We start from the raw sequence: 12,902 nt of genomic DNA, 5'->3' as shown, positions 1-12,902 counted from the left end.
CAGTACAAAACATCTATCAAACGAGGTATTGCACCTTGTACTTTGTTAAAAATTGTTTTGATTACATTTAAAATTCTCTCAAATTTGTTTACTAACGGTTTTACAACAATTTTCTATTGCCTTCTTATTTTGAAAAGAGCCTATAGCTAAAAATACTCACGTTTAAAACTTTCTGCCAATTTTTTCGTTAATAAAATCAAAGCAAGTTTCGTAACTGCGTAAATAAGATAGGGGTCATCATTCTTTGATACCTGTTGACTCAACGACAATAACAATAATTGTTGCATATTCTTTATGGTTCTGTGTTCGTCTCCTGAAACGTTGACTATCCGACAATCATCCGATTTACGCAACAAATTCATTATGTCCTCTAGCAATAAGAAATGCCCTGATAATACAGAAAAATTGAGGGTGTAAATGAATTGCTTTCAAATAATGACTTACCGTAATAGTTAGCCTGTCGCATTATTTCAAATCCGTCTTCTGTTAAAGAAGTTGAATTACAGAAAACTGCAGCGTTGTTTACCAATCCATCGATTTTAGTAAACTTTTTAGAACATTCTATTGAGAATTTGGATATACTACTGAATTTGCAGAGATCCAAATACATTACATATACTTTTGATTCTTTGTTATGAACCTGACCTTGAATTTCAAATTTAGTTCTTACTCCTTTTTCAACGTCCTTACAAGCCAATATGATTTGAGCACCTGAAGTAGCAATTTGAGAGGAAGTGATTAAAGTAATACAAGTTGTACATTTCTATATTCTTACCTCTCTTAGCTAACTCAATACTCAGAGCTTTGCCAATTCCAGATGTTCCACCGGTTATAAGAATAACACGATCATTTAACATTCTTGAGCAGCGACACATTCCTGGAGACTTACTGAAATAATTTTTTTATATATAAAGTGACATTTCAAGTCGATCTTTCGAGAATGTTTATTCCCTTTATCAAGACATCTACAAGAAATTGAAAACATTGCAGCAAAATTGTAAAACAAATAGATAAAAAATGTACTTACTAACTTGAGGTCATAGTAAAAAGTCAGACGTTGCAATGAGAAAAACAAAGTTAATACTTTTCATCATGTAGAAAAATGTCACATATTAAATTTTAATGTTTCAGAGAAAAAATTCAAAACTTATTTTTCAAATTTCAAATCTTTTAAATGTTTAAATGAAATGAGTTTTGTATTTTTTCTCTGAAAAATAAAAATTTAATGTGTGACACTATTCTACATGATGATCTACATGATGATCATTGCAACATCTGACTATTTACTATAACCTCAAGTTAGTAAGTACATTTTTTATCTATTTGTTTTACAATTTTGCTGCAATGTTGTGGTATCGGGGCACTAGTTGTGAAATTTGGGCACATTCTGAATGTTCAGGTGTAGAGTCCTGAAGGATATATTTGTGACTTTTGCTTGGACAGGTAGAGTTAGAGTTTTTTGTTTCTATTTTTGTTTTTACCATATTACTTACATTAAGTTTGTTATATGGCTTTTCTTAGACATTATTCTTATTTTAACTATTAAAATAACTGGTGGCTTCCATTACCCGCATGATGGGGTAATGAGAGCCAAATGCATTTTTCATTTTTTTAATAAATTCTATTATAATTAGTTTTGTTCAAAAAATGTTATATGTAACAAAAATATATATGTAAACCTTCCTATATCAATATTTAAATTTGATTATAAGCTAGAAAGTATGGTTCAAAAAACATATTTCCTTAGGTGGCTCCCATTCCCCCCCTTTCCTCTACTTTTCTGAAATTGATTTGAATAAAAATGATGTGTTTCGATGTGATGTATTGAAAAAAGATTTTAGTCAAACAATTATTCGATAATGATAGGACTACATTTTTTTAATATACGGGGCTTTTCATGATGAGCGTCAATTAGCCGTTTCTGACAAACTATTTAACGGATCAACCTGAAAATTTCACAGTATGCATAAATCAATATGACCTACACGCCTAAAATATTTTAGACGAAGCGGCTTTGTCGCTTCTACTATAAAGTAGCGGCTTCTTTGATTTTTCAAATGGAACACCCCGTATATAATATCATATTATGATTCATTATCACTTTGTCAACAAATTCATATACTATTTTCCTATACCTATCTATTACAGTTTAGAAGATATAAATTAATTTCGATATTTTTTTTTCCAAACATGAACTTTTATAAATGCTGATAATCTTGAACTCTCTTTCACTAAAACGATCAAATTTGAAATGGAGTGGAGTGATACTATGAGGATCTTCACTCCGAGTCATATTTTTATTTGCCTCATACAGGGTCTTCAAAAAATGCAGATACTTAGATCTCATGAAAAAATGAGTGGAACTCAATTTTTTCAAATGGAACACCCTGTATATTTCGACATTTTTGAGCTCTACATCCAATTTTAGATTAACTCTGTTCAGATAATACTATTTCTATTTTGAACCGTTTTCGAGATAAACTGTTTACAACTAAACTGTATTACATTGAAAAACCTAACCCACTTGGTACTCTGTATATCGAATAGATAATTTCATTATTTGTAAAATAATGAAAAAACATTTTCTATCAAAATTAGATAAATCTTGAAACACGTTGAAAAATTTCATTTTGTGTAACTCTCCCTACTTTGGGGTATTTTGCACAAAAATGAATTTCCTATAAGTCGCATCAAGGAATATGTAAAACAGCCATTTTTTTGAAGGTGAGGTTTTTTTTAATATCTTTTGAAATCAGAAATTCTTTGGAGCCTGGACAGAATTATTTATATTCATCAAACAATTTGCATGATACTCATATGAAAATTCAGTTTTACGTGACACAAAGTTGTCTTTGATGGATATAAAAATGAGTGAATTTGAACATCCGAGATAAATCGTAGATATGCAAGTAAAGGGGGCTTTACACGCAACGATAAGTTGTAGCAATTTATCGTAACGATCAGATTGTTACAGTTTATCGATGTGTGTAAATGAGAGATTGTAGCGATTTATTGGGATTGGAGTTGCAGTGGATAATTGAAGCCGGCCGGCATCAATTTCTGGGAATCGCAACGATGTGTTGGAACGTGTAACAGTTGCACCAATTTATCGCTACGATTTCACTCAGTTTCCAATCTGCTTTTGCACGTAAGGTTGTTTCATGACATAGTGTTGTAGGCAAACATGGCAGAAAATGCAAGTAAACAAACACCTCGCGAGTTTTTAATTGAATTTATAGAACTTTATAGAAGTTTTACCTGTTTGTGGCTCGTTAAGAGCAAAAAATACTTCGACAGGAACAAAAAAGATCTAGCTTATACTGAGCTAGTCAAAAAGTTCAAGGAGTTTTTGAAAATCTGTTTTTCCGTTAATCAGCTGTCGCCCCAATACAAACGACAACTTTCATAAGTTGAGAAACTTGTGCGAGCTAAGGACTAACGAGGTCTTACATTTTAACGTGTGATTCAGAATCATCCCAGCCTAAACCAGTCGGGCGCACAACCACTGCGGCCAATTCCGTCTGCAGATATGAACACTGTCGTAAAAAAAATTAACACGTTGCATACGGTTTATAAGAAAGAACTTTTGAAAGTTAAGAGTTCGGAGAAATCTGGGGTTGGTGCAGACGACATCTACAAACATAGTTTGTGGTATTTCGACCGTCTTTATTTCTTAAACGTACAGGACTTTGCTAGACCAAATAAGTGACATTTGACAAAAAATCGTTATAATTTATCGTAGCGTGTAAACAGTGTTTTACTCTTTCGATTTGTTGGAGCGATAAATTGTTCAATCAATCGTTACGATTTATCGTAGCGTGTAAAGTCCCCTTAACACTTCAATCGATTTTTTATTTGGAGATTTGTTCAGAAACAAAAATTTTCCGAAGAAACGTGTGGGTTGCTTTATTTTGTTTGGTTCTTTTTAATTATCTTTTTGTCAATATTATTCTTCGGGAGGCATTAGAGCATTATTTTTCTATTTTTGAACTTGCAAGTAAACTATTCTAATATAACATGTTTTTTTGCATCCTCTGTCGGAGGTACTGAAAGTGTTTTTTCAGATATGCAAAATGACAATTCAATCTTGTCATTCAGTATTAAATTGTCAATTCAATAAATCTGTCAAAACACTTTACACTCTTGTCATTTGAAGCTAATACTATTAAACGTTCGAATACATATTTATACATCGATAATAATGTTTTAATGATACAGGAAAATATTTTGGAAGCCGTCGCTGATGATCCTTCAATGAGCATCAGAAATCTATCAGAACAGTTCCATACATCCAAGTCCACTATTCATAGAATAATTAGGGAACAACTGCTCCACCCATTTCACATCCAGAAGGTACATGCCATGACACCTCAAGATTTTCCAGCACGACTGGAATATGCCAATTGGTTCATGGATAGGCAAAGAGAGGATATGACTTTTATTAATCGAGTTTTATTCACTGATAATCTCCATATATGGGCCGAAGAAAATCCCCATGGGATATTGCAAACCAAACACCAACGGAAATTCAACGTGAATGTTTGGGCTGGTATCATAGGAAACCATCTTATAGGACCATTCGTTCTACAGGACCGATTGAATGGAGAACGTTATTTGCAGTTCATTCAGAACGATTTGAATGGAATTTTGGAACATGTTCCATTGCAAACCCGAAGAGATATGTGGTTTATGCATGATGGCGCTCCTCCTCATTTTAGTTTGATTGTGCGTGACCATCTGAACCATATTTTCCACAATAGATGGATTGGTAGAGGTGGGCCATATTCATGGCCATCGCGGTCTCCGGATTTAAATCCATTGGATTTCTTTCTGTGGGGGCATCTAAAAAGCCTTGTTTACGCTACACCTATTCACACAAGAGATGCATTGTTGAATAGAATAACATTACATTGTGAAGCCATACGAAACGACCCTGGAATGCTATTTCAAGTACAGAGAGGGTGTCTTCGCAGACTAACAAAATGTATAGAGAGAGAAGGTGGTCATATCGAGCAGTTTCTGTAGCGGATTTTTCATTTCTGTTTGCTCTTGAGGCTCTTGAGTTTCGTTAGAAACGTGTTTGCATTATAAAAATTCGTTATGAACATTTTACCTATCATTTCCATTTTCCTTAAAAACTAATATTTTCGAATAATGGTAGACATCTCAGGATAAATGTTGTTGAATTAACGTTATCATTATTATTTCTGCTTTGATAATGATTCATTTCAAATAATGGTGGACGAGCGGGTTTGATGTCGTCGAGTGAAACTACATTTTTATCAAGACTCGTTGCTCCGATCGACTTTCCACACGAGTACTTTTATTCATAAAATTGTCCAAGTAACCTTAATTTGTTGAAAAATATTGAAAAATATCTGTCATTTCAAAGTTTTGGGGTGTGGACCATCGAGGGTAGTCCGTTCCTGACTTTGTAGCAAAACAACTGACTCCTGCATGAAAGCTCATCGAAGGAATTCATTTGTTTAGTCAATTACCAAAATTTGGATGATTTTGAATATTCACTTGAAAAGTTATCAAAGAAAAACATTTTTCATTTTGTAACTTCGAGGGCCCGTTACTTGGTAACGAAGGATTTTAGGAAAAAAAGTTATATGAAGTACTGGTGATATTTTGACCCCATCTATACATTCCCGAGAGGAAAAGAGGAAGTCCAGGGACACCCTGTATATCCACTGAATGGGATGATTCTGCAACCGTGTTAGGAATCACACGTTAAAAGGTAAGACCTCGTTAGTCCTTAGCTCGCACAAGTTTCTCAACTTCTTAGAGTTGTCGTTCGTATGAGGGCGACAGCTGATTAACGGAAAAATAGATTTTGAACAAAAACAGTGTTATTTAAAAATCTCAATTAGTTTATACCCAAACTCAGGTGAAGTTATTATTCATTACCTAGGTAGAAGGTCGTATGATTAAAATTGGTAGTAAGTATGTAAACTACAGATTAAGTAGCATTTGGTTGTTACGAAAACGCTTGATAAAGCTATTATATGGAGTTATGGATTTTCTTCAAGTATCGACCAATTCCATCAGATATGTTATAATAATTATACGAAATAATTTTTTTAATGAGCCACGCAAAACTTTTTTTTGGATGAATATCAGATATATTGTTTGAACAATATATAAATAATTTTTCAGAAAGTTCCTGACTCCAATTAACCATGGTCAAACATTATCAGAATCGGAACTTTTTCCGAGGAGTTTAGGGAAAAAAACTTCGTTGATTTAACTATAGCTATATAAGTTGATGATGTTAGTTACTTATGTGAATGAAACAATAAAAATATACTACTCACAAAAATATATACGCTGCATAACCTGCCAATAGCATCCAGGAAAGAGATTTCAATGTGACTGTATCAATATTCTTTATTTGAAGCATCTTCGATTGTTAGTTACTCATTTGTAAGAACCATACATCCAAAAGGCAGAAATTTAGCTGTGAATCCTGTTATGCCATACCAAACTACAAAATCGACACCAAATACACAAACAAACCACTTGCGACCTATCTATTCTGAACTTAAAATATATACGCACAAAAACGAATTGCTAATAAAAAATTTAAGTATGTCAGTGTGGCAGTAAGAAAAACAAGGAGCATTTGGTCAAGGGCAAACGATTATTTTTTCAAATTCAATTTTAGTCCTAAGTGGGACAATTCTGGATAAAAGTAATCGGAGCAAATAAGCTACATTTACGATTAAAATTGTTTATTATTCTGATGTTGATTTTATTGAAAAAAAGGCATGCAAAAGGTGGCATGAAAGCAAAATAGGCAGCAAAAGTAATGAATTCTTCAATATTCTGATGGTGCAGAACAACCTGGTTTCTATACAGAGTGGTCGAAGTCACACGAAACAGAACCGTTATCCGGAACTGCATCAGCATTTCAAAAAACGCAGAGATTCGTTTATTGTTCATTAGAGAGGACACACTTTTTCGGAATTTGTGACACCAACCTCCCCCCCTCCAAAGAAAGGGTAAGATCCACCCAAGAGTATTTTAACGTCATTGGGATAGAGTAAAATGTCGTTTGACATTTTCTTTACAGAAGTATTTATTTTTAAATTCCGTTTTGATAGTTATATAACAGTAAGCCACGAATGACAGAAGGTTGTCATTCTTGGCTCACTACGCTTGCTCAAGGCACATGATTCTCGGACCCAATGATCACTTACTCCACGGTGTGGGGAGTGGTCGTTGGTTGATAATGCTGGCGCGCCGTCCCGAATGTATCGGAGCTTCGGGGGATAGGACCTGACCAGCGCATACTTCGGTTAAAAAATGAAAATAATAATAATAATGTAAACAACATATAAGTAAATACATAAAAAAATTATTAATACAGTGACTCATTAAATTAGGATGAGTGGTGAAACAACACGGAAAAACCACAGAAATAACTGCAAAAGCTACTAAGTAATAACATTTAAAATTCAAATTATGTTTAAGTGATTGCTTACCACATCACAGTACGTTGAATGTTCAAATTGAGGATCGTCCCAGTCCATACAAAAATAAAGATTTAGTTCTCATGCACATTCTAAAGCATTTCCGTAGTGACTTGATAGCACTCGACTTTTTTATAAGACATCTGATCTGCTACGCAGACGACACTGCATATATAGTGCAACCTACCTTCCAACAGTTCCCCTTTCATAATATAGGTAGGGAGCTAGCTAATTTCGTTATTCTAATCATTTCTGATTATATAAGAATCACAATAATTATAATGGCCAGACCAATAGAAGAATTTCCAACAGAGCGTATGAACGAACTAGCTGTTCGCAAATAAAATCCAGCATCATTTTTCTTCGAACACCACCAGGAAATAGACCACACAGTAAGCTTCGAAAACACCAAGAAATTTGCTACGGAGAAAAATCTTCAGGCCAAGATAATTCGGGAATCAATCGAAATTGAGAAACGCCTCAACTGCCTTAACAGGCGATATGATTCGCAGAGACTTCCACAAACATGGAGGACGTTGATGTCACGCAAGATACCTGAAAATAACTCTGAATACTACTTACACATATACCTATATACAACCGATCGCTTCAAAAAAACTTCACTAATTTTCTTCGAAAGCTTCTGATAATTCCTCTTCCATAATATCTGTTCCACTATCACTGTCGTCATTTAAATTAATAATGAATTTATTTCCACTATTAATATGGAAGTATCCAATCTCCATATAGTTTTTTCAATTAAAATTACTTTTTTAATACTTTTCTGTCAGTCTTTTGGAAAATTATTTTTACGCCTGATGCTTTGTTTCAATTTTCCACAAATCAACTCGAGGGATTCAAAAAACAAAAATTTGGGAAAAGTCTCTGTATGGTGGGTCCATACTTTTCAGCAATACTCTCAAGGGCATACACTTTTTCAAATGTTTTTGTTTGTGAAACTTCAAGTAGTTGGTTTTTGGTATAGTAATATTCAAAATACAAATTGTTATCCATTAAAAAACTTTGTATTTCATCTTTCCTCGAATTTTTATGATTAGTCGCGATCCTTTGTTTACAGGCATGTTAAGCGTTCACATTTTGGAACCCTCAGTCCACTCTTTCGCAACTGTGTCATGAGTGTCATACCAAGTTTCGTCCAATTAGAAAATTTGCCGTTGTTCTTGTCTATATTTAGTTATTTGTTCTAAGTATTTGTTACGCAATTCCACTTTTCTTCTGCTTTCCATAACTTCTTGACATTTGTTTATTATTTTCAGTCTAAATCCTAGTGTCTTTATCCAATTCTGAAGAGTGTTGTCACATCAGCTCACGTTATGGCCGGAAGTATTCAATTTCTTCCTTATGATTTCAGTTGTAGGAATCTCATTGCTTTTTTAACATTCGTATATTGTTTTTTCGATGATTTTATTGAACATCGAAAAGTTTTGGTAATCCTGTATCATATTGCGTCTTGCGTTCATAAGGTTTGTTTTTGACCATTTTACGTACAGTTTAGAAAGAAATTTCGGTCAAATCTGATGTTGCTTGTAATAGTTTGTTTCCCTCTTGAGATGTAGATTCTTATATACATTGAAACATACTCTCTTATTCACTGGTATCTCTTTTTCGCATTGTTCACCATCGCTATTGGAATCACTACATTGTAAAAAGTCTGCGTTGTTATCACATTTTTATTATTATTAGTACTTGTCCAAGGACGCCACATTTTGAATAGATAACAAAAATTTTTAAGTAATTATAACTGTACCAATATCGAATTTCAACACTCAAATCGCGATCAGTTCCTGAACTGAACATTGATGATACGACGACGAAAACCATGCCCGCGTTTCCCGATTTCTATTCGTCACCGTAACAGGACTTCAAATTTTATTTTATGACTCTTCAGCCAATCATAAAAGTCGGTTAGTAAAAATCATCCAATACGAACCGCCAATTCTGCAATCCACGTGGGCTAGATCGCAGCCGGTTCATTTTATGTATTGGTTTTTTGGTCCTTGAGTTTACCGCCAATTTTAAGTGTGCACAATATGGTTTACTTCGACTATACAGGTAATGAATGGGATGAAGTTGAAAGACCAGCAGAAAATAATTAAAAAAAAATTAAATTATGGCTGAGTGAAAACCTACTCAATTCAAAAACATCGAGAACAACATTCATAACTTTCTCTCCAACTGTTGTTACGTCAGATTTCATTTTAAAATTACGTAACATAAAATGTTATAATATGAATCGCAATTGTCTAGAAATATGGAAAACTAATGTCATCGATTATTACGTACTGCAAATCGGCATGGGGTGACACGTTCAACACCATGCTATAACATCTGCGAACAACACAAAACACCTTATGCAAAATCAGAAAACTTTTTATACTTACCAGACTTCTAAGAGGATATTCTCTCATAGCGGAACCTTCAAAAACAAACTAAAAGAATGATTAGGTCAAATACCATTTTCACTATATACCTAGGTATCCCTACTTCTTCAGAAAAATACTAAAACAATCATTTTTCTGAATAACTTTTTTCGAGATCAATTTCCCTAACACCAAACTGATATTTTTGCACTCATCGGTAATCATTTTTCTATTTCAACCCCTAAGTTACATACCACAATTCTTACTGAAATAAAATGCATGAAAAAGTTTGTTAGTTACAGGTAGGTATGTCATTAAAAAAATAGATATCAGGTAGACAATCCTGATAATCAAATTTACACTTTTCTCTTCTCTTCTTTCTATTATTATCAGTCGAAATATGTATAGGTTTGACTTTCATATATGAAGAAAAGAGAATTGAAACTTTCTACGTTGGTGGTAAAAAACATAGAAAGTTTCAATTCTCTTTTCTTCATTATGATTTCCTACTACGTAGTAACGGCTACATCCACTAATTTACTTACATATACAGCGTGACTCACGGTCGATGGTAGGTTAGACGTTTCTGGAAAACGCAAAGCATGATTTTTCTGAAAATTTCACCTCTCACATTTCCTTACCTGTTCTATCGATCTAAAATATTTTCAGCATTGCGGCGTTGCCACTTCTAACAAAAAGTCCTAGCAATTATATTTTTTTAAATGGAACACCCCGTATATTAATACATTTTTGGAATTGCTCTAGTATTTTAATACTTTTTTGTCAATAATGTTCTATACTTATCTCTATCTGTTTTCGAGATAAAAAATAAATTGTGCTAAATATGGTCCAAAACATAGCCTTAATTGAAATTAAGTACATCAGTACTCTCAATTCATGAAAAGTTGATACTTTGATGATAGTTTGGACAAACTAAAAATATTCAAATAACACCAAGAAATCGACTCCATATTATACAGGGCGTGCTAAAATTACTATTATGTCTGTTGTGCATAAAAGTAGTCGAAAGTTCATTTTTTCAAATGAAACCCCCTGAATATTACTAAATAAATTGAAAGATGGTGAAAAATGCTTCAAGATGATATACATGTCACTATACCTGAATCGTCAAGTTTTCTTAATAAAGCCGTTTTTGAGGAAAAATAGTTATACACGTTTTACCTACAAGTGTTGAAAGTGGCATTTTATTTTGTGAGTGGGGATTATTGCAAAACGAGCGTCAGCAAGTGGAGCAAACTCACGAACAAAATAAAATCACTTTTAAGAAATGTATCATACAAATTTTTTGTATAACGTTACTGCTGATAATACAAAAAAATTATAGGGTCCATGGGATTTGAACACACGATCTTTGGATTACAAGGCATGTTACAACTAGGTACATACGCCAACTCACGTTATTTTAAGGAGGATTATTGGTTAGTCATGAAGGACTTTCTACAGTTGGAATGAATACTACTTCGTCATCGTCAGTAACTTCACAGGGATTTAATATTACCAATAGCATGAACTGCATGTGTGAATTTTTCTTAATGATTTTTTGGTAGGTGTTCTGATTGAAGTGTTTCTATCAAAGAGATTTTCAATAACAGTTGTAAAAAAAAATTTAAAGAATTTGATTTCTAGGTAGCCGTGGAAATATCAAGCTTATGACAGTTTGGTGACTTTTATAAGTAATTGATAAATGGTTATTGACGGTGTTTCAAAAAATCGCCAAAAATGAATGCAAATATTGATTATTCAAACGAAGTTCTTATAAAATTATTTATTATACCCGGACAGTGTGATCAAATCATTGCCAGAACTTGTAGAAAATTCAACCAAATGTATCCTCAATTAACACCAATGAACGAGAGGAAGTATGTAAGATTACAAAATAATTTCCTTAACTACGGCTCCATGTTAAAAACGCCTTCAACATTACCAAAACCTGTTACCTGAGGACAATACTGTTAACGTTTTGGCATATTTTTTGGCATATCCAGAAGCTTCCATTCGCAGTGCAGAAAAAGATTTAGGTGTATCACATGCTTCAGTACAACGAATTTTGAAAAATCACGGAATGCATCCGTATAAATTTACCAAAGTTCAAGCTCTAAAAGCAGAAGACTTCGAACGTAGAATGCATTTTTGTGAATCCCTTTTGATTCATACACAGGAAGATCGGGAATTTTTGTCAAAATTATTTGAGCGACGAATCAAAATTTACGAGGGATGGTATTTTCAATAGAAGGAATAAACATTTTTGGGCTGATCATAATCCTCATGTTACAAAAGAAATGGGTTTTCAAGAAAAATTTGACCTGAATGTTTTCTGTATTCTGAAGAACAATAAAATTAGCTTTTTTATTTATGAAGACACACTGAATGCAGAGAGATATCTCCAAATATTAAGGACGACTGTAACCGGTTTTCTTGAAAATTTGCCTTTAGAGGAATATAGGAATTCGTAGTGTCAACTGGACGGAGCACCAGCTCATTCCACCCAGGAAGTTTCCAGGAAACTTGACGAACTCTTCGACGATCGTTGGTTTAGGCGTTTAGGGCCGTGGGACTGGCCACAGAGATCACCCGATCTCAGGCCACTTGACTTTTTTTATGGGGTGTTATAAAAGAAAGGGTATACAGTACTCCAGTGCCTACCAAAGAAGAACTGCGACGGCGAATAGTGCGGAGTATTGAAGATCTGGATCCCCAGGAAATTGAAAAAGCAACCACCAGTCGCGTACAAAAAAACATTTTTAAGTGTTTAGAATGTAATGGACAACATTTTCAGCATTTATTGTGAAAATGTGATATTTTTTTTTACAATTTTGTTATTCAGAATCATCCTATTCTGTTATTATCTGTACTTGCACATGTTTTAGCCCACAAAATCTTACTTTTTACCTAGAAATGACTGATTTTTGGTACAGTTGTTCCCTGGAAACTTTGAGCCATAGTTAAGGAAATTATTTTGTAACCTTACAAACTTCCTCTCGTTCATTGGTGTTAATTCAGGATACATTTGGTTGAATTTTTC

At 33.6% G+C, this 12,902-nt stretch overlaps 1 protein-coding gene across 3 annotated transcripts in view; it reads right to left on the bottom strand.

Moving 5' to 3' along the window:
* Window positions 1-6,565, bottom strand: part of LOC111507469 (retinol dehydrogenase 13) — a 29,631-nt gene extending 23,066 nt beyond the window's left edge. For 2 of the 3 annotated variants that reach the window (XM_074181048.1, XM_074181047.1), the window contains exons 1-4: window positions 6,321-6,565; window positions 776-888; window positions 445-711; window positions 161-388 (exon numbers count right to left, since the gene is read on the bottom strand). In XM_074181048.1, coding sequence (XP_074037149.1) covers window positions 161-388; window positions 445-711; window positions 776-888; window positions 6,321-6,406 — 694 coding nt within the window. In that variant the 5' untranslated portion in view covers window positions 6,407-6,565. The remainder of the gene's footprint in view (window positions 1-160; window positions 389-444; window positions 712-775; window positions 889-6,320) is intronic. The other variant, XM_023162770.2, reaches the window with a different exon arrangement.
* Between the last annotated feature and the right edge of the window lie 6,337 nt (window positions 6,566-12,902).

Source organism: Leptinotarsa decemlineata, unplaced genomic scaffold, assembly GCF_025532065.1.
Source record: "Leptinotarsa decemlineata unplaced genomic scaffold, Ldec_3_MD MMD2_tig00026307_RagTag_RagTag, whole genome shotgun sequence".
NCBI lineage: Eukaryota > Metazoa > Arthropoda > Insecta > Coleoptera > Chrysomelidae > Leptinotarsa > Leptinotarsa decemlineata.
The sequence above is the reverse complement of the archived record's forward strand: the minus strand, read 5'-3'. Positions and strand labels throughout refer to the sequence as shown.